The sequence below is a fragment of the Tinamus guttatus genome, unplaced genomic scaffold, assembly GCF_059628265.1.
Source record: "Tinamus guttatus ecotype Peru unplaced genomic scaffold, ASM5962826v1 Tinamus_guttatus_pri_ptg000197l, whole genome shotgun sequence".
NCBI lineage: Eukaryota > Metazoa > Chordata > Aves > Tinamiformes > Tinamidae > Tinamus > Tinamus guttatus.
The window spans coordinates 5320377-5348093 of record NW_028288731.1 but is presented as its reverse complement, the minus strand read 5'-3'; the positions used below and the strand labels follow the sequence as shown (position 1 = coordinate 5348093).

General features: G+C 45.6%; 1 protein-coding gene across 2 annotated transcripts in view; it reads right to left on the bottom strand.

Moving 5' to 3' along the window:
* Positions 1-2067: 2067 nt before the first annotated feature.
* The window catches only part of KLF7 (KLF transcription factor 7), a 44543-nt gene continuing 18893 nt past the window's right edge, over positions 2068-27717 (bottom strand). Inside the window, exons 2-4 of one of the 2 annotated variants that reach the window (XM_010219037.2) lie at positions 19802-20414; positions 8853-8976; positions 2068-3718 (exon numbers count right to left, since the gene is read on the bottom strand). In XM_010219037.2, the coding sequence (XP_010217339.2) occupies positions 3667-3718; positions 8853-8976; positions 19802-20414 (789 nt within the window). In that variant the 3' untranslated portion in view covers positions 2068-3666. The remainder of the gene's footprint in view (positions 3719-8852; positions 8977-19801; positions 20415-27717) is intronic. The other variant, XM_010219038.2, reaches the window with a different exon arrangement.

Below are 27717 nucleotides of genomic sequence, written 5' to 3'. Positions count from 1 at the left end.
GATACTCTCAGTGACTGCTTTGTTCCAAAATACTATCTAACTATTCACAAAAATCCACATTTGCCTATGCTTTTTCATTTAGGTATTGCAATTTTTTTTCCTCACTGTATAGTTCCATGGCTTTGGAAAACCGAATCTGGCATTTTTCTTTTTTTATAATGGCTTCCGTTTTGCAAATACATAAAATCCAGTATAAAGGAAATAAGGCAGAGCTTCTCCTTTCTAGAGCTCTCTGAAAACTGCTACTGACAACCTGCTACCCTCAACTTTTATCAAGTCAACTGTTCGTGTTCCTGATTCCAAAACAACCTGACAAGCTGGATTAGCCTTTCCTCTTGATTCTGCTTCTACACATAGGTAGGAAACGGAAGATGTCTGTACAACTTTAGCAAGGAGATACAGGCCCAAGAAGGATCGAGCTATTACAGATTACTCAAGTCTTAAATGCACAATTTGAAATATTTGAAAGAAACAAATTTTCTCATTGTAAAAAGAGACTCCTGTAATGTGTCACTAATTATGCCCTTCCAAAGGGGAAAATTCCTACAAAATACAAGCTGTGGTTCTAAGACGCTTGCATATGAGCACATAAAACCTGAAGTCCAGAGACTGACCAAGTACACAGCATATGCACGTGAAAAATATCTCCCTTTAAAAACAGAAGAGCCTGAATTTGTTCAAAGTTCAAGACCTGCTACAGACAGGGCCTGAGAAATCTGGATTCTGACTAATATTCTAATTCCCCTTTTGTCTTTTTCTTTTTTTCTGTTTGGATCAAGATTTAGATGTAGGCCTACCTCTAGAAACAACAAAATAATGAGATATTCCAGAGTGATTTTTTTTTCTCCATGGGGCCCATATTCTGCCATATTTAAATTAAACGTTGCAAGACAAAAAATGACAACAGGAAGTAAATAAACAGTCTTGGTTGATTTTTTTGCCTTTTTATACAGAGGCTGGTACATAAACTGTCACTTAATAATTACATTGTGTAGGCTATTGCTAGCATACCTAAGGGAAGGTGTGTTCAGAGGTCAACAGAGGATATTTATGCACATTCATGGCCAATTAACATTGCAGTGGTGGGCTTGTATGCTACAGTAATGAAATTCTATGATTCTTTTTCCTTTTTTTTTTTAATCTAATGCACTGACTGGATGCTCTACGGTTTCACATAGCTGAGGTTTCAGTTCTCATTAGATATCTGGCAGGATGGTCTATATATTCCAACACAAGTTGGATCCTAGGGCCCTCAATCCCCGTGGAAGAGCTGTATGGAATGGCCATAAAAAGTACGCAAATACAGAAGAAGAGAACTACAAGATTGTCAGCAAGCAGTGCTCTGTATTTTTTTCTTTCATATATATATATATTTATAGTATGTTTAAAATCTTTGGAATAACTATTTTTTTTCCTTCCTTCATCCATCCCTTCCTTCCTTCTTCTCTCTCTCTCTCTCCTTCCCTCTCTTACTGTTATTATGAATGGTACACCATTGCCCCTAAAATACGGTGAAATTTTGGTCCATATTTTGTGCCATATGGGCCAGACATTGTATTCCCCCTGTCCCCGAAATCTTCAGTTGACAAGTCACAGTGTTCTGTGAAAACTGTGAGGAAAAACAGCATCTTTCAAGTAAATTCAATCTCTCACTGGAACCAAAGGTTGCAAAAAAGCTGAGAATTCAAGTGCCAAGGATCCCGGTGACAACTCTTCAACATCTATTGAGTTTCTTGTTTCTTTTCTTTTTTTTTTCTTTTCCCCCTCAAGAGTACAGTTTTACCTCCCAAAACATAAATTAAGGAAATATATAACAGTCAATGAGTCAAAACAGTCAAAGAAGGGTAGTTGGCTAGTACAGTATAAAAGAGCAGCAACCATTTGTGGACCACGCGCCATTTTGTTTCATTTCTTGACACATTTTGTAGGGATGGTCCCAGAATATACAAAATATACAACTTAATGATCACTCTGCCTGCTTGCATAGGCCATTTTCATGGTCTTAAATGCAGTCTTTGGAGACAGGGCCAATGCCAACTAGTTTTGAATGCAAGTTATGGCAAGATACTTTTTTTTTTCTTTAAAATGAAGACTTTAATCCACTCTGAGCCCCCAAAATCCAATTATCAAAATGGCTGAAAGGCAAGCATGAGACCTCCACTTCTCCTTGATGGCAGGACAGTTGGCCAAAACAGACTTTAGGACTTTAGGACCAATCTAATGGAAAAGCCTCAGTGCTGTGTGTAAAATCCAACCCTTCATTCACCATTCACACTTTGTTACAAGTTTTCATACAGGAGTGGCCTAGAGCACCAACCTGATAAATGGAAAAGGAGGACTTCAATAATTTGTTTTAAATAAACTAATGCTGAATGAAGCCATTGTACTTGGAAGAGGTTCTTGCTTTCCCACTCAGGGACTGCAGTTTTTGGCTTTTTTTTGTGTGTAAGATGCTCAATAAGCATTAGGTTTAAATTAAAATGTCTGCAGGTGCTTTTTACACAAACAGAAGTCTAATGTTTTAAACTGGTTAATAGAAGAACAGCAAGAACAAGCAACATAATTCATCAAATAAGTCACTGTGGGTTGTGGCTAACATGCTCACATGATGTGGAAGGAATCCTGTAGTCATGCCTGTGTGGCCAGTCCCAGATATCCAGGTGAAGACAAGGAGTTCTGAAGATCACTTGTTCGTGGAGAAAAGAGAAAAAAAAACATTTACGCTTCCGAATAAGCTTTTAATGTTCTTGTTCAACAAATAAACAAGAAGTCCTAGCTACGGCAATAAGGTGATGCCTACAGAGATATTAGGTGCTGTTTCTCAGGGGCTTATGCCTTGGCCACTCAGCCATCACGCCAGCAGCTTCGAGAGTCCCTAGTGCATATGTTGTGCAATAGCCAAAACAAAAATTAAAATAAAAATAAATCAAGAAATATAAAGTCCTCCATGAAATCTACATACTCAGGCCAAAAGAGGATGTTTGTGTCACAAGTGTCACTCCACAGTCTACTGCCATTAAGGCCACTGGTATTGACTTAAAGGGATCTTAATAGCTCAGTTCTAGGAAGAACCTAAACCAAGACAAGTCAAAGTGTCTGTGAGAAGTCTGATGCATTGAACATTAGGAATTCTCAGACAAAGAAGAAATGAACCAAGAGGTTAGTTTTGGCTACCAAACTGGGATTTGGTTTTCTAGGTCATTGTTTTCCCCCTGTCTATTTAAAAAGAAAAGTTAGTGCTACAAATATGCGACTTGAAGACAAGATATTCTCTTATTGAGTTGCACTGAGAAGCAAGTTAAATAAGCCCCTCCTACTGCTGTCCACCTGCAGGGAAGCCTCCTCCATTTGCTTTCATTTCCATTGGCAAAAAACAGAAACAAATCCAAGAGAGCCGAAGTACTGCAAGCAACTGTTCCTTCTTACTGACTTCTATCCCACTTCCTCGCCTGCATCTTCTCCCATCCAGCTGGGGCAAGGCATAAAGAACAGATGCAGGTATTGAAGTATAGTTGGGTGCATGACAGTGTGAGCGTGTAGCCTCTGTACAGAGCGTTACATGTGAACAAGTTCTCTTCTCCTGCCAGGCAGTGGGTTGTATCTTGAGTTCCACTCTCATCTCATAACACTTAGCTCAGATGACATCCACGCCAAGCGGACTGATGTTTAGATGTGTCTCTTCATGTGGAGGGCAAGGTGATCAGACCTGGAAAAACACCTGCAAAATAATCCAAGGGGGAAACGAAATAAATATGAGATTTGGCAAAAAGAGGGTGCCTGCTCCTCCCTCCTTACATACTGCAGGAAATATTTATCCCAGATTAGAGATATTCTTTAGATTATCCATGTATGGCCACCAAACCATGCATGATTCACCTCTGTGACCCTACATGGCCAATTACCTGGGCTCTTCAGCAGCTGGGTCAATAAATAAACTGTTCTTCTTTTGCTGCTCCTCTCCCCCCGTTTTCTTGCACCAAGTCAAACATCTGGCAAGGGTGCTCAGTCATGCACCCATAGTAATAAAACCAAGTATTTATAATAAGTGAATGTTTGTGTGTGTATGTATGTATGCATATTATACATATATATATGTGTGTATATATATATAAAGTAAAACATAAAAAGTCATTTTCACTCAGTCAAAAAAACACATCAGCTTTTAGAAGTATGTGAAAGAGGCACCAAAGAAAGAAGTCAGACTTGGAGCTGAATTCCCATATCTAATTCCTAATTGGAAGGAAAGCTGGTTGGGGCTGCATCTCTCCCTTTTTCTCTGCAGAGAATCTCAGTGGTAATATGTGGGTGTTGATCAACGCTATCTTCCTGAGTAATGCTGAGAGGAGATAAGGTCTAATCCCTGTTTTTAAGGGTGAAAATTGAGACATGGAGAAGGCAAGAAAACCTGGGAAACTGCTACAGATCATACAAGAAGTCTAGTAAAACCAGAAATAAATCCCAGCATTTTGACTCTCAAGTTTGGGATTTTGTTTTTTTGTTTTTTAATCTACAAAGCCCTTTCTTCTCCACCTCCTTACAAAACACAGTATTTTGACATTCCAAAAAGGTAGATAGATGCTAATGAGATGGACCCAGAATGGCAACTCTGGAGAATTAGAACAGCTGTTGACTTTTAGGGCTGGTCTAAATGCGCAGTTAATTTGGGATAAGATAGGGTATGAATTCAAAACGCAACATCTATTCTTGATGAACTCCCTTTCTAAAGGCTGCCTTCTGAAATAATATAATCCACTTGAGAAGGGGGTTAGAAATCCAGAATAAAACGCACTTATTGCAGGAGAACAACCCCACAAAGCTATAACCTGGAATTGATGTTCGAGAACAGCTCCGACATAGCAAACGTGCTGTAGGGCACTCTTAGCACCAGGAGCAGCAGCCTAAACTTCAGCACTTCACCGAGATAGCATCAGTGTGATGAGAGGACGAATGCTCTTCTGTTTCAAGTGCATTTTGCTTTCTTCCCACCCTAACCCATAACAAAGTGGCTCACCTACTTTGCAACAGCAAAAGCCACCTATTTTAAGTATCCCATAAAAAGATCTGATCTATGGCTTTTAGTAAACTGTATTTTTTGGCTCTGAGGACACCATGACAAGCTACTTCCAACCCTATCTTGCTTTGAGCATCATTTCGCTGCCCCAGATTTAGAGTATAAAAGAGCCAATAATGCACCTTAGAAAATGAACAGTTTCTTGTGAGAATGTGAATAGCTCACATCCATACTGCACTAAATGTACTTCCAAAAAAAGTTGATTTTTTTTTTCCTGAAAAAACACAAAATAAAGATATTTCAACTACTGAGTTAAAAAGGCAGGAAGTACACTTAACCTAAAGGAAACATCCAGGGGACAACCACCATGAGCAGAGAAAGGCTGAGGAACTATAAAAATGAAAAGCTTTTAAATTGTTAAGGGACCTTGTCTGTCCCTGTGGCACAGGCACACTATATGCAAAGATGGGGATCAAGATCTATATTTTTAAGACAAAGAAATCTCCTAAGAAGGCAGCTTTGACAAGAAAAGCAAAATACTCAGCTGCTGCGGCTGAGGACAGCACTGCCTGATCAGCAATCATCTATTGATCTGTAGCAGCTTAGAGGCGGTCAATACCTTTGTATAAGGCACAGTGGGGCAAAAATCAACAAGAAACCCTTGCCAAAGGAATGGAGGCTGCTTCCCACAGGCTCACAAGCCAACCGGGGAGCTGACAGCAGCACTCAGCCCTCAGCGCGGCAGGCTCCGCGCAGCTAGAATTTGCTAGCCCTAGGGTGCCAAAGCACATCCTCGAACCACCATCCCTCTTGTCAGGCTGCACTTAGAAGGCAGCTCTGGCTGTGAGGGCTGCCAAAACAAAACAACAGCCTGAGCGGCTGCCAAAAAGACAAGCACCAGCTGGCGTTTCAGTCTAGGATGAGCTGGAGGACCAGCACCCAAGCACGGCCCTTCCCCTCTGCTCGTCTCGGTTACAAATGCAACCCAGGAAAACTGTGCTGAGTCACAACACAGCACGATCTGTTAAAAATAGGGACTCAAGACATTGTTTCACATCAAGGATCACAGTATTAGTATCTAGTATCCTCTTCAGCTCTAGTATATTTTATCGCTCTCAAAACGGTACATTAGTAATTCCTCAAGTTTTCCTGCGGACTAATTTGGTTAGTTCTATCTAGTGGTGAGGCTGCTGGATGGGGACATTTAATTTCAGCAGTAAAAACATCCCTACCAAATGCTGCAGCTAAATCATGCTGATAGAAATAAAACAAAGATATTGATCAATGGACACATTTTTCCCTTCTGGAACTGCTGTCAGCAGAAGGCCTCGAAGGTGAAGGTGACAAGAGAAATTCCCTTCTCCACAAATCACGCAGTTTACGAATGTCCCTGGTCTTGCTCATGAAATAAGATGATGCTCTGCAACTCTTGCAGTTCCCACGCAGCTCTGCCCGTCTGCATGAGGCCCATGACAGTCCTCCCCATCGTCCCTCCCCCAGGGCAGCCCTTCTGAGCAGTTTACGCCAGATTGAGATGCCCTAATTCTGGAAGTCATGCAACGGAGCACGAACTGCTTCCCCTCTCCTTTTGCTCTGTTTCTGTAGCAACACGGTACTGATCAGCACCAACCCTACCCAAAAACTGACTCAAAGGGAACTGCACGCGACCCACGTGCACAGCACCCCTTTTTTTTTTTTACTATTTTTAGCTCCACTTTCACGTTCTGATTGCCAAGGTATGGCCTTCTCTGCTGAACAGCAATATTGCTGTTCACTGCTATGTCAGCATTGCTAAACGCAGCTCCTATGGGCTCCTTAATGCTCAGCAAGCCGGGATGTCCGAGGGAGCAACCACAGCCCCTGTCACTAATGGCAGCTGCAGAAAAGGGCAGCAGTTCAGATATGAAGAAACTGTTTTCCAGCTGGGACCAACTCAGGAATGTCTTTAACATTAAATATCTGCTTGAATGTTTTCCTGGGCAGGGACACACTTAGACACGTGTTTCTGTGCTTGCCTGAAGTGGCACCTGCAATAGGAGGTAACAGAAATATCTGTGAATCAGAAAAGGACGAAAAATAGCGGAATGGCAGCGTGGGCCAAAACTAAAACCAACCAACAAAAGGACGACCAGATACAGTCACTTCACTAGCCTGCAACAGCCAACTGGGTGAGGAACAACAAATCTGACTCCCAGCACCACATGGGCTGAGCGTGGAATTTAACAGTGGTCAACCCCAACACTCCTGACATCCATAAATATTTTTCCTTCACCCACAGATTTCTGCAAAAGAGCAGAAAATGCATTAGCTGGTTGAAGGTAGCCACCTCTGCTGCAGGGACTGGAGTTGGCTGACACAGAAAACACCCTGACAGGCGTAACACGGAGTGGGAAAACCAACACTTCATGAAGGAGACTGAGGACTTGAAAATATTGACTGTATTTCTTTCAATCTCTGCTAAAAACGCTGTGTGTCCTGACATTTTTGCATTGCCTGTGTGTGTAGACTAGGGTGGTTAGCTCACTCTCTGGAGGAAAAAACAGTAAGACACTGCCTTACATATAAAATGAGAACACAAACCTTCTCCTTCACAGAGGTGCCTATACAAAAGCAAACTCCAGAGGTCTCTACACAGCTTATCCTGTCCCTCATTTTGAGCAAACAAAGGATAATCCAGGGATAAAACAAAAGAAAATTGCAGAGGAAGCCTAAGGGAAGGGGAAAAGGAAGAGGGGAGACAAAGGGAGAAGAAAGCTCAAGGAGATGAAGCTCTTGGAAAGACAGGATGTGAAAATGATCGAATTTCCTTCCCATAAAAGGATGGGGTCCCTTGTTTATGTCCCACACATCCTCTTTCCATGCCGGTCCTTGGAGGGTTTGGTACACCCAGCGGCTTCTTAGAGCCTTTATTGTGTTACAAAATGTTTGCTTATCAGAGCAGAGAACCTTAATGCTGCATTAAAAAAAAATGGGTAATTTTCTTAAGCCTCTTTAAAAAATATATAAATAGGATTAGCTGGATAACATGCTCAGATGCAAGCACATTATTCGATTACCCAGTACTGGATCCAGGTTTTACCCGGGGCACTGCCAGGCTCCAGCTGAGGGTGCAAGGGGGGAAAGGGCTCAGTGTTGGGGGCTGTCAGGAGTCATTACAGGGGTAATTGCTTTTGTTCCACCCTACCCTATTATCAGTTGGGATTGGGGGGAGGGTTTTCTCCTTGTGGTTTTGTTTCTAGACTCAAAAGAGCCCAGCTTTCAGCACCCAGCAAGGATGACCAGATTTTTTCAGACAAGCTCATCATTAATTCAGCAGCAACATAAAGTGGTGAGGGCTGCAAAAAGGTATTGGCAGCGGGCAGCAGCTCCCACTGCTCCCCCCGAGAGCTGCTGGGTGCCCAGTTTCTGCAGGCCCCTCATTTTCCAGTGACCAAAGGAGGACTGTTGCATGACAGGCTCTTCAGGAAGCCCTGCTCTGGACATCTATCATGCTTTAAAATCTCAGCCTGCGCAAAATAAAGCTGCGGAGTATTTCCCAGGTAAAGAAATGTCAAGGGTGAGATTTAAAGCTGGAGAAGACTCACTCGTTAGTGGGAGTGCGCAGGGATCTTACATAAAGCAATCCCACAAAGTTGAGGTGTCAGAGATGCCTAAATAACACCTGGGCTTTTGCAAATGAGGCTGTTTGCTGCCCTGTGGTGACTCTCCAGTTTCACCTGGGGACAGGAGGAGGGAGCCCTGCGGGCAGGGAGACAGGCCTCTGGTCTCAGGGAGTCAGCAGCTCCATGCCGTGCCCAGTGACTGCATTTCATGAGAATGCTACGTTAGGAGGCCGCATTACCTGTCGCAATGGTTGCATTTAAAGGGCTTTGCACCCGTGTGCTTTCTGTAATGCCTCGTGAGCTCGTCACTCCGTGCAAAACGCCACTCGCACCCTTCCCACGAGCACTTGTAAGGCTTCTCACCTGCAGAGGGGAGGAGAGAACAGTCAGCGTGGCAGCAGGGTTACTGAGCACCAACACGGTCAAGCTCGGCGTCCTCCCCCCTCCTCTCCATCCTGCTTGGGCAGGTGAGCCCACCCTCAGCTGCACAGTCCACAGCCAGGGACTCCCCTGTGGGCTTCTTCTCTTGCCCTGCTTAAAGCTGACGTTCTGTCAGCCTTGGGGCTCCTTTTGTTGCCTCCCAAAACAAAAACTGCTCTTTGGCTTAAGAAATAATTTTAAGTCAGCTGGTCCTTTAGGCTTCTTGCACTCCACCATTATCAGTTGTTCTTCTACCCCAAACTATTAACTGTATGGCTGAAGACAGTGAAATGGTGCAGTGAGGAGACAGGAGAGATGCCGCTCTGCTCACAGTTACCTACTTTCCAGCACATAGCAATCCCTGCGGTTCAAAGTCTGCCATGGTACATCATCATCTTCCCCCATAACAAACACTCAAGTGCTGCTTCTCCCACATAAGATCGATGTCAGTATTCCCCGTGCGGCGAGCACAGCACGGATACATTAGAGGAGGAGGGGGTTGAGTGAAAGTGTGGACAAGAAGGCACTTTCACTACCGAGCCTCTTAGCTGGGAATTATAAACAGAGACAGGATTATTACTGATCTATTTGTGCTTAACATTGCTAAGAAGGTGATCTTACAGAAACCATCACTGCCCATACGGAAGTTGCAATCTATACGACCTCCCCATGGCAAAGTCACATGCAACAGTTGCTTGGCTAAAGTAGACTGAAATCCCTCTGTGCAGAGAAGGAGACTTCTATATTTAACTTGTCTACTCAGCAGGTAGAGAGATCTCATTATGGGAGACCTCAGTATTTCAGAGTGACAAAATGTAGAGGCTAAAAGAGCAAGAGAGATGAAGAGGGCTCCAGAACTGCACCAAAACACCCGGGGAAAGCTGTTCCCTGGCAAGTTCATTGCTGCAGATGCCTGAGCCACGCACAGCTCTGCTGCAGCAAGCCAGTGGGCTGCAACACTAACTGCAGCTAAGCCACTTCAGCCCTTCAGCCTCTGTGAAGCCTGTCTGGCTCGGTAACTGAATTACAGAATCCACTGGGATGAGCAGCAGCAGGCGTGACCATGCCAAAATATCGATTTGTGCCTCAGGCCCTGAATGCGGATGGCCAGCCTGGATGTCTCCCTGCTGCACAGCAAGCCACCCCACGGACATGCCCAGCAAGAGCAGGGGCTGAGCCAACAAAAACACCATCCCCCTTACACTGTGCCTGCCTGGTCACCTCTGCAGACTGCTTTTATTTATTTATCTATTTGTTTTTCATTATTAAAAGATTTTTTTCAAGAAAAAAAAAAAAGAAAAAGCTTCTTGTTAGTGAGCCAAGCGCTGGTGTTTCTGTAGTAGTTCCTCAGCTGTGCCTCAAGCACGGTCAGCAGCACTGGCCCCTCAAACCAGGCTGCAGCTGGCACATGACATTTGCTCTCCCCTTGTCAGAGAACAGGGGTTTTCCCAGGCCTGGCCCTGCCTGCCACGATGCAGCGGTTCTGTGTGAGGAGTTTGTTGATTATTTCCAAAAGCTGTCAGTAGAGAAGCCTGGAGGAGAGGCCGGCTCCCTCGCTTCTCTGGCGCTCACCTCGGAGCAGAGGTGATGAGGGGCCAGCGCGAGGGCTGCAGGCGCCTACGGAGCCGCGGGCGAGGGACAAACCCCCTGCGCTCTCCGAGGATCCCAGGGCTCCTAGGACTGAGGCAGCGTTTGGCTTGTTAACATTTGCCAACAGCTTTGCAAACGTGCAGCGCTACAAACAGGTTACGAGAGACAGGAATGCCTCATCCCTGAGACCCCCAAAAGGTTCAATCTCCCGCTCAGACACGTGAAGGACGTAAAGAGAGGGATTTCCACGTCTCCACACACGAGGACTAAGAACAAACTGCTTCGTTAGCGGCTGTTTCCGCCTTGCCGTGGATGCGTTTTCCGCTGGGGTGCCTGAGCGTGGGCACAGCGATGTGGGAAGGGTCACCCGCACGTGCCAGGCTGCTCCTCCCTCGCTGTGGAGGATTAGCAAGAAGCAAAGGCTGCCTGGTGAAATCCTCCTCTGCTGAAGGCGATGGCAGAGCTCCCGCTCGCTTCTGCAGGGCCAGGATTTCCCCCGTTTTAACAAATCAATTAGAAGCTTCAAAATTCAATTAAAAATAGGCATATCACAGAGCTGTGCCACACCAAGGCTTTTTTCAGTCTCTAATTCCACAAAATTAATAACTGCACTTAAAACTGTGCCCATGAGTCACTCTTGGGAAGGGGGCTCTGCTCCTTAAGTCACCTTTACTCCGCACCACCAAAACCTGCGTGGTACACAAGGAAATCCATGATCCACATTCCTACAAAGGCGCTCAAGGGAACATCCAGACATGGAGAAAGAAGCCGCCATCCAGAGGGGCAGACACGAAACGCTCAGTTGCCCCAGTTCAGAACGTGCCCCTGCATCAAGTTTTGCAGTTTTCTGACATAAGGGCTAATGTCAACATACTGTATGTTCACAGAAAACCTTGTAGGATGGACCCAGAATAGCAGCTTTCATTTTTTCCCCTGGGAGGTGGAGACCCTTCTCTCCACCTTTGCAAAATGACAAGATATATGCAGGACTGAAGCCAAAAATTGTGGCACAGCAAAAAACCTGCGAGACCTTGGTATCCCTGAAATCAGGCCACTGTTCCTTTGGTGATGACAACAAATGCAAAACCCTAAACATTAGGCAAATAGTTATAAACGAAGCCCCAAATGCATCACTTGAAAACACGAAAGAGCCAAGCACACAACCCCAGCAACACCAGCATGGGTGTAATAATACCATGGAGGTTCATGGCAGAGATCAACCTAGGACATGGTCATCATCACGACGACAGCACACCATGAAGGAAGGCAAGGATTTTATACGGCTCGTATTTACAGGATCTATTGCCAAACCCAAGGGTTAACCATTCAGGAGGTCAGTCTCCCATAAAAATAATGAGATTTTAAATGAAAAAAGAAAACTGTAATATTTAGAGATCGTTTGGCTTTTGTTTCAGAGATAACAAGGTCATGGTTTTAAACTGCTCTTTGCTGTCCTGTAAATGAAAAACACCCATTTAAAAAGAAAGCAGAAGGCAGTATTTTCCCGCCTGTCTTGGATTTCAAAAGTAGGGACTTTTAACAAGAAAGTCCTTCAAATTTGGGGACCTACACAGTAAGATCAAACAAGCTGGCAATGCTGCTGGATGAAATCCTGACTCCACTGAAGTCGCTGGCAAAATGCCCATTACAGCTTGAGTTCCACCCTTTATCTTTACAGAATTAAAGTAAACAAACATATTATGATGATCCATGTGAAACTATTTCCCTGGCCCTCCCCTGCACCCTTCCTTGAGCAGCACAGCACGAGCATGTGTCGATTGCAGTGGCTTAGGGAAACAACCAGGAGTGTAAGATCCCAGTCCTACAATGAACTTCCAGAAGACAGACCAGCCCTATACAGTTCAGTGGAGAATCCCAGTCAAGAACCTCTCTCAGAGCTAAAACATGGTAGAGTGGAGAGCCCCTTTGTCAGCATGACTGGTTTAGCCAAAAAAAATCTTAAAGAAAGGCAGGAACAAAACCAAATCTTCTCTTGATGCACATTTTGAAGGCCATTAAAGTAAGAAATTAGTTATATTACACTTTAATAGCTCCTTAATATCATGTATGTGATTACAGAAAAAGAGTAGGCAAGAGTTTGCCCTTGCAAAACATCATCAATCTCCTCTTAAAAATCACGATGTGTTCTAATCTGTGCTGGGTTATTTGCATACAGTTTCTGTTTTTATGAAAAAAACCACAAAACATTTCCTTCAGTTTTAGAAATCTGTGATTAAAACGTTATTCAGAACGAAACTAGTTCTAAAAGCCTCAAAGCCTAAAAATATGCACTGAAAGGCTTCAGAGGCGCTCGTTGCAGTAGCAGAGTTCTTAGAGAACTTGAAAAAAACGCAGACTGGAACTTGCACCAGAGAAGGGAATTAAGTGCCAAATTTATTTCTCAGATTTCTCCCCTAAGAAAGCTCAGGTGGATCAAGTTGTGCAGAGATGTATGAAGAAAACAGTCCCGCTGGCTTTTTAGGAGGGCGTTTTAATAATTCTCCGCAGCACCCTGTGTGAGGAACCGTGTGTGAGGTCCCCAGGACACTCTCGGTGCAGCGGGACGTCGCTGGGAAATGCCAGCAGCGGCCAGGGGCTTTGGCAAGCAGCAGCCCCCGCGCAGCGCTGCACAGGAACGCGGGGTAGGCGCGTGTCCCCGCTCGGCCATTCGCTGCAAGAAGCTGCCACCACACAACGGGAAGCCTCATGCGGAATGTCACATTAGCAATATTTTATATTTATGTGGCGCTCTTCATCTCCAAGGGTCCCCCAGAGCTTTACGAGCTGCATCCACGGCATGCCAAAGAAGCCGAGCCATAATTCTTCTAATTAGTTGAGCATCAGCACGTGCCGCATGGCGCAACAGAAGGTGCTGCTGGTCACTCTGCTCTTTCAGTGAAAACTGCTCTTTGATATTTAACGGGAAGCTGTTATTTGGGATTTAATAGGAACGTTGCAGAAGGAAATTCAGTTTTAAGCACCCTCGCTGTCATACTGATTTCACCACATTTAAGCGCCCATCACCTGGCTCTCATGGCTGCTTCACGGGTAGCTTTGCAGGGCAGCTAGCGAGCAGCTGCAGTTGGGCCAACATCATCTTCAGCCTCCTTTTAAGATTAATATTAACTCCATTCCTTTGGCAAAAAGGAAGAACAGGCTGCTTAATGCACAGAACCTCTGGAGGTCAATGCTGCCATCTAAGCATATATGTGTGCAACCCATCAAGCAGTAAAACTAATTATAAAAATCAATTTCAGATACTTTTATGAGCCTTTCATTCCTGAATATACTCCTAATTGATTTTTGTTGGAGAAATAGAAAGCATAATTATTATCTTTTATTATTACAAAGGCATGCGGGGGGGCAGGGAGCGGACAGTACTCAAATGCATCACTAGTGCATTTTACCCAAAAAAGTGTAAAAAAAAAAAAAAAAAAAGGATTTTTACTCACAGTTTTGTCACCTACTGGAAAGATGGAAAAGCCTTTGAAAGGGTGACAAAGCACAAGAGAAAAAGTTGCAAGAGGGATGTGGCAGGGCTGGGCAAAGGCTGCGCCTATTTCCAGAGGGGCAGGGAGGATGGGGTGGAGAAGCAGGGCTCTGCCAGGGAGGATGTACGGCTCCTCTCACCGGAGAGGTCAGGAGCGCCCTTCCAGGGAGACGGCGCTCATCACCTCCATACGAGAGGCGCAGGAAAAGCGGTGACGAACCTGCTCCCACGGCCCATCAGTCTGTCCACAAACTTCACAGCTCCGCGCTGCTCCCTGAGGGTCTCCTCTTTGGCGCGTAGTCACTCAGGACACAAAAGGCATTTTTTGGCTTTAATTCTTCCACACGCGCAAGCGCACAACACCCATCTGTGCCAGGCACACAGGCAGAGGGAGGCAGAACGTTCGGGGTGAGAAACATCTCATTTCCTACCACGCGCTGAACACCCCGCGTGGCGCAGCGCTCCCGCGGTGAGCGACGCAGCCCCCTGCACCCCAGTCCTTGCAGACTCGCAGCAACCAGCCCGACTGCGCCTCTAGAAAGGACGGGGGGGATGCAAAAAAAAGGGGGCAAGAGGGGCCAAGCTGCTGGGTGGCAGGTGGGGAAGCAGCTGCGCAGCGGCCGCATCCCGTGCTGCATCTCCTGGCAGTGGCCTGCGCCAGCCTGGCGGCTGCGCTCATCCCACCGCCTCCACCATGCTCCGTGTCCCGCAGGAGCAGCAACACCAGTTGGGGGGTGTATTTTTTTTTCCCCCCTCTAGTCATGGTTTTTAGTTTCACAGTTAGCTGAGCGCAATGCAAGGCAGCAGCGGCTGCAGGAGGAGATGAAACGAGGGAAAAGCTCAGAAAATGCCCTTCGTTAAACAGCTATCGCTTCACTTTCTCCCTGCAATGGGAAAAAGGGATGGAGACTGGCAGGAATAACACAGCAATAAAGCATAAGAAAAAAAATACAAATTTTAATTATTTTCTGTTTCCCAGTCTTGTTGAAGATGATGGTAGTGAAAAGGAAGCTGACCCAAGTGGCTCTACCAAGTGAATCCAACAAAAGGAAGATGCAAATAGACTCTGAAATTTCCTCACTGGGCAACACTGCATCTTCAGGAAAAAATAAAACAAACTTTCTGTATGGAACACGTTTCTGAATACACATCCAAAGACAAACAAAGTCCAGGAGAGAACCCCATCTGGGATTTGCAGAGAATTGATGATAGGATTATATTGGCTCTACAGCATTCGCACGTGTTTTGTCAGGGTACAACAGAGCTAACAGACCTTCCAAGTTCATTTTCGCTCAGGTACTTGCAGATAAAAATCTGCCACTCAAAGGCTATTTTCCACTAAATATGCCAAGCTTCCGGCTTGACTTTTTACTCTGAGGAAAGCTCTTTTCCTGCCTGCCCCTCCATGGCACGCATGCCACATTCTCCTAAAAAACAAGTATTTCCCCTCAAACTTCTGAAGCAACAAACAGCAACCACACTGGAAAAAGACCAAGTGCGGAAAATTTCAACCTGAGGCAGGAAAAATTTTGCCTGGCTACAGGTGACGGGCAAGCAGAAGGCCAGAGGAAAGCTTAAGCAAAACTAAACATGCTGCAGCTCCAAACATTGAGACACTGAACTAAAGCATATGCAGCTTTGCACACCTGTATTTTTATACATTACAGAAAAAAAAAAATGTTAAGCCATTCATTGCTATGGGCTTCTTAGAACGTATAAAGCTGAGCTGTGAGCAGGGGTTTTGGCTTTCAGTGACACGAAAGCTCTGGACACTCTTGGAGACCTGAGCACAAAGCAGGTCCCACGCAGTATTTTGTTCTTTTCTTTCCAAATGACTGAGCTGGTCTTCGAAGTCTTCCTCACTTGGAGACCTTGTCTCATACTGAATCTACAGCAGCGCGTTACCGCTGACTGCTTGACATCTGTTAACCAGGCGGCTTTGGAGATGGTGTCAGACAAAAGTTTTCTGAAGACAAGTACACCTTGCCCTCAACCCCAGCCAGGCAGAGAGGAACAATTTTTTTCCACAAAATCGCCCAGTCTTCTCTGCATTGTCTGCCTGTCCGTTACTGTAACTTTTTCCAGCCATTTTTCCTATGGCAGGAGCATGTCTGACTGACCTTCCTCCCCATTGCTGCTCTGAGCTCTACCATGGACTCCACCTACCAGGTGAGCCATGAAAGTGCTTTTATTTGGGCCTCCACTGCTTTTGCTGAAAGCTTGGATGCCTCAGCAGTATTTAGACTGCTTTAGATGAGGCCTTACAGCACAGTGCCCTGCCTGAAATTGCTGCTGCCAGTAGGGAGTGCAGGACCCTGGGTGGGCAGCAAAGCCCTTGATCCCTCCTGCACGACCTGCTCTTCCAAATGCCTCTCCCCAGCCCATTATTCAAAACCTTTGCCTCCTGCTGAATTGCTGCTTTACTTGGCTGTCTGCATTTTCTCCCTCTCCTTTGGCTTTCTGTTTACTGGTGCTACCACAACAACAAAATACAGACATGTAGTTTCCCAGTCCTGTATTACCACTGACTCAAGTAGTCCTTATTTCCTCTATTATTCCTGTATTTCATATTATTCTCCTTTAATTATCACCCATCCTTCTTGTGTCAACTGGTTCCTTTCCTACCATTTCCAAACCCCGAACTTTTCCTCTTGCAGCCCCAGTGCTTCAGGAAAACTTTTCTATGCTTTTAAATCCTGCCTCAAAAACCTCCAGATTCTTTAACACCATTTCTGATACTCTTTTGTCTCCCCAGCCTCTTCCTTGCAAACACAGTAATTTGTTTTCCTGCAGGGAGGATTTATTTGGTTTTGTTACTCTCACCCAGCACTTCAAATCAAAGAACTATGTAATTTAAAATAAGATAACCTGACAGTGGCAAACAGACTCCACTTAAGCCTGCATATTTTTAGGACAGCGTGTAGACTCCTAACACCTGTTTGCATGGGGATCTCCTCGCTGTTTTGTGCTTTATGCAGCTAAATATAAATGTGCAATACCCAAATGCTGTATCTTAGATTTGAGCTTAGCTTGTATTGGATCCTCTTTTTAGATGGAAACAGTAAAATAAATAAATAAATATATATATATATATATGAATAAAATCAAAGCCTTCAGATCCTCACAAAATGTGAACATCAGCAGGACCCTTGGGAGGTCACTTTTTTATTATGGTCCCCATCTTGGCCATTTCCTTGGGGGTTTGTATGTGGCGCTGTGTTTCTGGCGAGCGAGCGCCCACGCCGCCGCACACCCTGCCCTCTGCATTAGCGCTGGGAAGGCCGACAGAAACCAGGAGAACGTCAGGAGACAGAAATCTCCTCCGGATGTCTGTGATCCTAAGGTCACAGCAACTTCTCCCAGACTGGCCCTTCCACAGGGCACTGACCACCTCGCCCTCAAGACCTGCTTGTAGTGAGACATCCACCAGAAATATCCTGTTTTCTAATTTTGGTGTACTGATGGCCATGCATTTGGGGGGGGACTTATTCTCCTTCCTTCCATCCCCTCTGTCCATTACATTGGCAATTTATCTCCAGGCACGCATGAACACTGGACAAAAATTTCTCTCAAAGGAGACAAACTGTTGCCATTTGCAGTGATTGCTGCTCCGTGAGCCGGTGTGAGACGGTGTCTCGGGGTTGGATTACCCTGCCAGTCCTTGGGGCTCCCTCCTCAGATGTTTTTCACCTCTCCCACGTTAGCAGCACGGGCTTCCCAAGCCTACAGGCACACCTTTCCTTCCTGTTTATAGGCACAGCTTCCTCTTCTTCCCCGCAGGGCTTCTTTGCTTTTCCCACTGGCAGCCCCAACATAGCTCATTTATACTCCCTTCGCTTTAGATGCCCTCACTTACTCTGAAATCTGTAAAATTTTCATTTCGCTTTCCATCTGGCCAGTGCTTTTCCCTTTCTCTTCCAGATTCAATTCTCTCCCACACGGATAACAGCTTTTCCCTCTCCAAAGGTCATCCAGAATGTGGTTTCGTAGCCAACCCACCCGCTCCGCTGGGCCTTACGGTAGCATCCTCGTTCCCTGGTGGAGGAGGCAGATAAGAAGGGAATGTTGCACAGCGCCTAGTGCGACGTGGGCTTGCACTGTCGGAGGTTTTGCAAGGGCAGTTGTTGCTGCAAGGGCTCTCTCTCAGGGCTCCTTGTTCCCATACCCACCCATTGGGTGATGAAAATATAAAAATTCCACAAGTTCTCCCTTTCTGGACAAACACATGGTGTTCTTGGCCAGCTTCAGCACCAGCCTCATGAGACTCATTGCCTGCAGCTTGAGAAGGAGGCACAGCGGTCACACTGGAACAGAAAAGGCTGTTGTGACAGCAGCAACGCGACTGTGCTTGTGCCCTACTTGTGTGACGTGTCCCCCTACACTTCTGCAGGTTTTAGAATGACTGCACTACTTCCACTGGCTTCCAGAGCTCTAGATCCCCAGTGAGGTCACTACCAGCAAGCTGAATATGCCCAATAAAACCCCCAGGAGGCCCGTACTGAAAGATCAAAACCAATGTCTTTCATATCTTGCTATGATTTATGCTTCAGACCATGCAACTTTTACAGTGTTGCCTAGCGTATGACAGATGCAGCTCTCTTCACAACCCACACATTTGTCTGATTTACTGCACTGGCCCTTATTTTGCACCTTGCAAGAACAACCTCGCTTCTAGAATCTGCCTGCATGATAAGATCGTGAATTAAATGTGCAGTTATCACAGGAGACCACACATTTTACAGTAAGATTGAGAAAACTGCTTACAGCAATCCCTCTGGAAACGAGAATAATCGCATGATAAGATAGTGCTAATGGGAATTTATCAGCTCCCATCACATGTGAAGCTTAGAACAAAGCAGCAACGCAAATCAACTGCACAGTTATTCCTGTCGATGAATGTAGGCTACGGGGCCAGTGAAGAAACGACGGAGACTGGGGATTCTGGACAGCCAAATCTAAGCCATTTTGGTGTGGTTCAAGAAGCTTACACAGTGAGGCTTATCTGTAACATCAACAAGTGCTACCCCCCTCCCACCCCCCATCAGAAAGCCTCCTATTTTTCCATACCTCTCTGTGGATAGACTCCATGTCGTTCCTTAGTTTGTTCTCGCTGTATTTTATCACCGGAGTAGCCCAGGAGAGCAGAGTCTCAAGGGTACATGTGTCTGCACACATGCAATGTCTGCATCTACACATGTGCTCTCACACACACACTCTTCCTAAGCCACAGATCTCAGATCTGAAATATGTTTTTTTTTTTTTCTCTTCTGCAGTACGAAAGGCAACAGAAAACCTACTCACAGCATCATTTGTTTCAAACAGTTAATATGACTAAAATAAACCTTTTTAAGGTTGTCCTGGGGAATGGAATACCCAAAACCCAAGCTGGCATGACCACAGATGTAATGTGAACAGTATATCTAAATCCCTTAGGTATCCTGAAATCACTTTGCATCGAGCCCTGCAAGACATGAAACCAGAACTGGCTAATTGCAGACAGTGAATTCCGCGTTCTCTTGAAACAGGTACAACTGGTGACTTGCCCCATTTTCCAGCACCCCGTTTCACAGACAGAGGCCTAGACTTGCACAAGAGATTTTTTTTTCCTTTTTCTAAATGAGAATAAAAGGAGATTAGTTACTGTTACAGGCGGCAGGAGAAGAAGGGAGAAGGATCCTACACAGGTACCTGTATGAGTCCTCTGGTGAGCCTTTAAGTGGGAGCTCTTTGTATAAACCTTGCGGCACCCGTTAAATTGACAGCGATGAACCCTCTTCTTGTTTTCTGGGGACGCCTCCGCCCCTGTCCCTCCTTGCTCACTGTCACTTTGCCCACTCTTTATTGTCCCCGCAGTTGCTGCCGCTACACCCACTTTCATGGAGCTCAGTGAGGACTTCTTGGCCACCAATTTCAACGTCACCGAGCCGTCCACTGCTGAGAGAGTCTGTGAGGTTTTTACAAGGTGGCGGCTGAGCTCCGGAGAGGAAGGGGGTGTTAACGAGGTTACGGCATTGAGCTGGGCCTGGTTGACGGCCGTGTAGCCTTCTGTGGAAGAGCTAGTGGGCTGCAAGCTGAGGCACGTCTCAGAGAGCAGCTTGTCCCGCGAGAGGATAACGTCCACATTGGCGTTTTTATCGCATGCGCTTGTTTCCACTGGCAAGAGGAGGGGGTCCAGCTGTCGGATACTGTCCTCTGCATCAGGAGCTGAGGACGTGTGAAGGAAGCAGTCCAGTTCCTCGCCAAAGCTGTCGGAGATCTTTCGTGGCTCCGTCTGCAGGTATCGCTCCAGTTCCAGGCATGTCTGCAGAAGGAGGGCAAAGGGAGAGAGCAGAGAAAGAAATCAGTGTTAGACAGACTGCAGCGTGGCTCCCACCTAGGGCAGAAACGGTCGCTCTTTGGGAAATAGGAGAATTTGGCACTTATTTGAAGCTGCTCAGGGAATACGTGTGGGAATGTGGGAATATCAGCACACAGCAGCGGATATGTGGTCAAAGTGAAGACTGGAAAGCATCTACTATTTTTTTATGAAAATCTTCATTTTGTCCTGTGAATATGAGGTCCTTTCCAAACGTATGTGTGATCTGGCTAACAGCCACCTCCTCATGAGGTGATTCTCACTGCCTCCTCTCCTGGACACCTACAAGTAAAATGTCACCTCTGCAAAGAATCATTTCTTCTTTCTCCACAAACATTAAATTTCTCTCCAAACATAACTCAGCATAGTTGTTCTTAAAATGGCACAATTCTGAACTACCTCATTTTAAGGCAGAAAGAGGAGATAAACTCCAGTGATACCAGAGATTATTTAAATGGCCTAAAACAAGGGAAGACGTGACAGAAATAAGGGTCCTATTGTCATTTTGGAGGGTTTTTGGTGTATCTGGTCATGTGGCACTTCCCGCATACAAGACACTAGACTTGCACACACACACATAGCTTTTCAAAAGTAAAGATATAGTTAAAGTGGCTGTCACTTGAAAATCAGTTCCCCTGTCTCTGAAGCAATGATTGTCAATACAAGGATGGGCCCCTCTGCTTAAACGGGCCTTATATGAGGTGTCCTCAACCGGCTTCAGTAAAACCTGCAGGCACCATCAAACTGCTCAATGTTCTCCAAAACCCACATTATAAACTTTGATTATTTATAGAAAACAGTTAGCTGTAGTTTCAGGAGCTTTTAACAGAGTTCATTAGTGCTATTTTTCATTCCTTGCTGCTTGCAAGGGTAGCTGGTGTAGTAACATAATGGCAATTTTACAGGGCTTGGAGAAACACACGTTCTAGTATTTTTTTTAGAAACCTCTAAAAACTGCTCCTGAGAGAACACTCCTAGAGACAATAAGGAAGGGGATTTTAGAACAACATTTTCAAAGGAGCCTACGGTCACACAAGTGCATCTCAACCTGGAAGTCAAGCACCCAATGGAGAAACAAAAACCTGTTACCAGCAGAGAGGAGCAGAGGCAGATTCCTGACACCTGAGTACAAAGGTCTCAACGACAGGAGGATAAAGAGGTTCCATTCACAGCTGTCTAGGAGCTAAGAAGCAGTCCAGGATTATTGCTTTCATATAGCAAAGGAGGAACACTGTTCTTTTCACAGGTACTTAGGTGAGATGACTTTCAGAGTTAAGAATTTGTTGGATATTTGTGAGGGTTTTTTTTTTTTAATAATCACTGATAACAGATCTGAGCTGTAGAGATGGGCTTGGGCAGAAAACAATAAAACAGCAATATACACAAGAGAACAGAGCTACAGTTTAGTGTGTGTGTAATTTTCAGAGCATGGTATCGTACTTATATGCCTGCACACAGGCTTGGAGACAGAACACTGGCTGGTTTGCATTCTCACCTTAGCCAATTACCTCACTCCCTGCTCAGCTTCCGCAGCCTTATTTATCACTAAAGAGGTTTCTGAAGAACTGACTTTGTCAAATACTTGGGAGGTGAAGTTGTCCAGCTTTTGCACCCCTGACGCTCAACAGGGATGGTCCAGCTCCCTAACACAGAGGGCCAAGGTGCCCTCTCTGCAGGGCAGGTCCCTGCCCCACATCCCTACTTCTACCCAGGGGATTCCCTTTCCCTTAGCCATGTCAGCCATGGGTTGGATTTACTGCTCGGGCAGCGGGTTACCTCTGTATCACTGCACTGCTCCAACCAGCCGCTAATCCCATTTTCTGCCAGTGAGCTTTTCTAGCAGGGAGCAGCTGAGAGAAGCTGGAGTCACATGAGAAGGATTCCCCCGCTCCACCTGGCTCCCACCGCGAGACCCGCGAGCATCGCTCCGGCGCTCTCACAGCTCAGTTTTCTGGAACGGCTCCTACTTCCTGCTGCAACAACGTGACTCGGCCACAGTGCATCCACCCTGCTGAAGCCCAAAGCTTCCCGAGAGCCTGAAACGATGGGAATCGGCATGGAGCTTCCAAGTGACCTGCCACAGCATCTCATGCTGCTCTTGCCCAACCTTGCTGGGACCGTGCGACCGCAGCAGTTTTTCACCCCGAGCTGCCTGCACGCCAGCGCATGATCAAGCGCCAAGGACTTCTCCAAAGCGGCGAGGCAGGTGACAGGGCTCTCAGCTTTCACCTGGGAGCCTCCTCTCCCGGGAAGGTCCATACAAACTGCTTCCTGAGCAAGCACCAGGCACTACCAGGGTTGTCCCTAGGGCACCAGTGCCTATGGATCATGCTTACACTCCACTTGCAGGAGCCTGGAAAAACATGAGCCAAGGCTGCGCCAAAGGACCTGGAAAGTGCGATGCTGGGAGTGCAAGGAATGGCGTTAGCTGAGGCTCTGGTCTCTCCCCAAACGCATCCAAACAGGCTTTGGGGTCAGTTTTCCAAAGGGATCCCCCAGCCTTTCAGGAATACACACCCCAAAATCGGCGATGCCTCTGAATTCCCCCCCGCATTTAGCTGGGGCTTTTGCATTCGCTTAGCTTTCCCCCGGGGAGGGTGGGACAAATTCAGGGACCCAATAAATACCAGCTTCCAAATGAAAGAGCAAGCATAATCATAAATTAGAGATTAGAAGAAAAAAAAAAAAAAAAAGAGAGAGAGACAGGCAGAGACTCCAGGCCATTAAGGCTGATGACAGTCGCATGAAATCTCAATTGCCCTGGGATCAGACAGGCTGCACTCTGTGCTGCCTGCGGAAGGAAGCAGGAGATGCTGCCCCTTTAAGACATAACTACCCCATGACAACAACTGTAGCCCTGACGGTTTTTCCAGCTTCACCATTAATTTTCCATAAAGAGCAGCTTCTTGATGAGCCCTTTTCAGGCGAAGCCTGATGCTTCAGAAACCTGTAATTATGGTTGGCTCCCCGCTCCCGCAGCCACTGCACCTGTGCCATTTCAAGACACCAGCTGGCCATGTCTTGCCTTCTGCCTCTGAAATCCAAAACCCGGAGCTCAAGCACTCTCCCCTCACAGAGGGGGGGAAAAAGGAGATCTCAAAGAAACAACATAATGAATTCCCTCCCTTTGAACCTCCATGGCCTCTGGAGTCAACATGAGGAAAAGCCCTGGCAACGTGGAGCCAGGGAGGCCTCCGTCTCATCTAAGCAGCAGACAAAGCGTGACAGGGATGCGGCCGCAGCCTCCTTCCCTCATCCCCCAGCTCCTAACTGCTGCTCTGCTGAGGGCAGGGAGCAAGCGAGGCAGGATTCTGAAATCCACCTTTTTTCTTTGCGACTCTTCTGGCAGGACTTTTAGTTTTTAGGTCAGCTAAGCCCATCCTCTTGGCCTGGGCTCTGACCTGCAGAAACCTCTCAGGCCAAGACCAGCCATGTAGGGCAAGAGAGGCAAGAGAGGTTTTTGGTCTCGATGCCCACAAAGTCATTCACCAGCAAGATCGTCAGGAACTACCGATTTTGGGTGGGAACAGTAGGGTGTTAACAACCATCCACTGAGTTATGAACCTAAACTGGTAGATTCAGACTCTGGAGAACCTTTCACAGATCTTCTGTCTTCACTGCCAAATGGAGAGGAAATGGTCCAGACCTGTGCTGCTCTCCACCTGATCTCCAGTCTTGCTGCATGCCCAGCTTCTCCTTAAATGCTCACGCAAGAGGAGGGCAGATTGGGGTAACACATATAATAAATCTCACATGTGATCTATACTTCACTATTCTGTAGGCTGCTACACTGCAGGCAACTTGACAAGCACTAAACTTTCTCACACAGCATTTGAATGATTTACAGCAATAAAGACTTCAAAAATTTGTAATGGGCAGAGAAAGATGGTTTCCTTCACAGACACAAGGACAAGATCCATAGGACCACTCATTGCTGTCAAGATGTTCTCAGGCTAGGGATAAAAAGTGACCCACTACTTTAACCTACCTGCCCTGATTTACAAGGGTCATTCTGTTGGCACCTTGCTCTTCAATTTAGCCAGCTAAAAGCCATGATGATTCATTGCTGACAATCAATAGGATGTGACCTTGCCAGACCCCACGTGCTTGCAGAAAGCAGCTGGAGGAGGATGGCAATGTGGCAGGTGGGCATTTCCAGCAAGGCCTCAGCTTGATTTTTCATGTTCGGGTACAATTGCAAAAGAAGGGTCACTGTCCCAACAGAGACTGGTCCCATTGCCTGAAAGAAAGTCAGACACTGAATAGGACAGTTTTGTCTCTAGCTTCAACAGTGATAATACAAAGCCCAGAAAAACCCTCCTAGACTTGCAGGCATTTGGCTTCAACTCAGAACAGCTTACATTGCTGGATGCTGTCTGGGTTAAAGTACAACCACAACGCTCAAAATCGAGCTAGGAAGGTGCTGGAGTCAGTGCTCATGATGTTGATTTTTGCCTTCATCACTTTCCTCCAGAAAGCAGCCAGCAGGAGAGCTCCCGGTGGGACTGCCGTGGTCATGCGTGTGCCAAGTCTCAAGGCAGTGGAGGTACCCGAGCTCTCTGTCTGCACTTGAGAGAACAACCCATAGCCGTGTCTGGGGAGGACATGTGCCCTGTGTCTGGGTTCAGACCCAGACAGCACTGGAAAAACTAATTCCAACTGATGACCCTGAATGAACTCTCACTTTCAAGGATATAAATCTGAAGTTGCTCCAGTGAAAAGAACTGGTCTTGATTTGCAGCCACCCTGTATATCAGAATTTGACCTATATAGATAGGCTCTTGAAAAATTAAAGGTCACTTCAGAAGCATTTGCCTATCCTGTGGAGTCTTTCCAGTGTTCAGAAACTCCTGGGCACTTTTCACAGCTGAGGACAACATGGCAACAGGAAAGTTCTGCCAAATCAAAACCCAAGCACTTAATAGTGATTTGAAACCAGTCAGGGAAGACATAATCAACACGTTCAGTGGGCTCCTGTTTTACCGATCCTGAAGTACTTTAGAACATCTTGGTTTTGAATTTTTCTAGCAGACGATGAGAAGTTCTTATCTGGAAGTGCTAGTTACTTTTAAGTGCCATTTTACTACAAATATAATGAGATATCAAGCACTGATCTTGGACACTATCCAAAACCTAATTAAGACTTTGATTGGGCTGTGGCAGAGAATGAAAGTGTTGAAAGTGGATGACAAGCAGGTCTGATCTACCAGCTCTGTTCACAACACTTGAAAGGATTTTCTGCACAGCGTAATTTATATGAACTACCCACGCAATAGTTAAAGTTTAATTCCAATCCCCATCACAACTCTACTGCTTTCCTTTCACATGTAAGAAGGGACCTCATCTCTAAAATTAAGTAACTGTGCAAGTTTCGAGATTGCAAAGGAGGAGAGAACATCCTGATTTTGAAAGTGGCCCGAAACAATAAATCTAAGGGGAAGATCACCACGGTTCACTTAAGTTCAGAGCAAGCAATTACAGGTTGGTTCTAGGTCCTGGCTGTCACTATGTCCTTGTTCAGCAGAAGAGCAAAAGCTTTGAGCTATGGTGGCATTTGCATTTCTGATCTGAAACACAGATATTGAACCAGCCACAACAGGACAACTCAGAAATTATGAAGAACAAGGAATTCAAAACTCACCTGCCTTCCCTGAAATGTCATGCTATTTTTGTCCTTAACCCGAAAACAAGGTTGAAAGATACATCTTCCCACTGCCAAAAGCCTTCATTGCTTCCTGAACAACAGAACCCAATGCTCTGGCCCATCTATTCCAAGATTGTCATCTGTTCCCACCCAGCTGCCAAAACCTCCAGCTTTTCCTTTTGGCAACCTGGACTGGGCAGTTGCTCGTTGTCAAAAATCTGCAGGACATCACAAACGTTAACATTTGGGCCAGCATAAAATAAACAGAATTTTAAGTCTTAAATAAGTAGTTATTCAGAATACACTTGGGAACATGGGTAAACTGCAGTTTGAGATGAACGAATATTAAGCACAAGTTTCAAGTGATAGCCAATTTCTACTGCAAAGAATTTAAGACAAAACTTATAGTAGTGTGCCAGGACATCCTGCCTGCAAAGTACACAGTTTATTAAACAAACAAACAAAAAAGGAATCAAAGATACTTCTCAGGCACGACAGTAAGTTACTTAATGCTACCTCACTCACGGTACGTATCTGCATGCACACTCTTAGTCCCCTGTATGTATTAGTCAAACCAAGTATCAACAAACACGCTTTTGCCATGAACAGCACGCAGGAGCACACATGGGCAGCAAAGACCAGCTGATCCACAGAGATTTCTTCTTTTCCTGTGGTAACTCTGCCATATGCTTGAGCCATCAGGAGAGTCCCCTAAACCACCAGCTGACTGAGTCTTAGCACCAGCACAGTCTGGAATGGTCTATTAACTCAATGATTTCTGCTAAACATGCTACACAGGACCCAAGTCTCTGCAAATTTTGTCAGTATAATAAATTGTGCGGATTTTTTCCTTCTTGGTTGGAGCCAGAGAATGAACTTTTAAGGAAAAGTATCTAGCCAAACCAGTGCATTCCCTAATATTCCGACACAAAAGCAACATTGAAGAATGGCCTCTTATCACAGCCGAGGTGACACAGTCCCTGGAAGATTTTCACAGAGAATTTCTTCAGAGCATAAAAAATGCTGAAGTCAGAGACATCAAACCTCACTCCTTTTGCACATCTGCTTGAGATTACAATCAGTGAAGGCACATTCTAATTTTAAACGTTCTGCACATACACTTAAAGAACAGAATTGCTTCCTTCATACATGCACAAGACATTTTGCTGTTGTTCTGCAGAATTTAGCCCATTTAGCTCAAAGGATAAACAAGAATTTTGGCACAAATTGGCAACTTTCAGCAGGAGAAATGACTAGTAAACTAAGAAATATTGCAAGAGCCTCAAACAGGAAAAGTCTGAATATGTAACTCTAATCAAGGAAACAAAGTTGTTCCCAAACTTTGTGATTATGAAATACATCCTACCTAATGAATACTCTTCAAATGGATAGCTCAAATTTGATCAATAGGCATCTCTGGCACTTCAGCTCATAAACACAGAATCTGAGTGTGCCGGTTGCCAGACGCCGAACAAAGGACTGCGGGGAGGCATGGCTGAGTTCAGTAGGAACCTGGCTAAAGGAAGGCTTGAAAGGAATCTGCAAACTCCAAGTCAGGGCTTTGGAAGGCTTCTGACTGGTTAATAAAGGCAGAAAAAATATTTG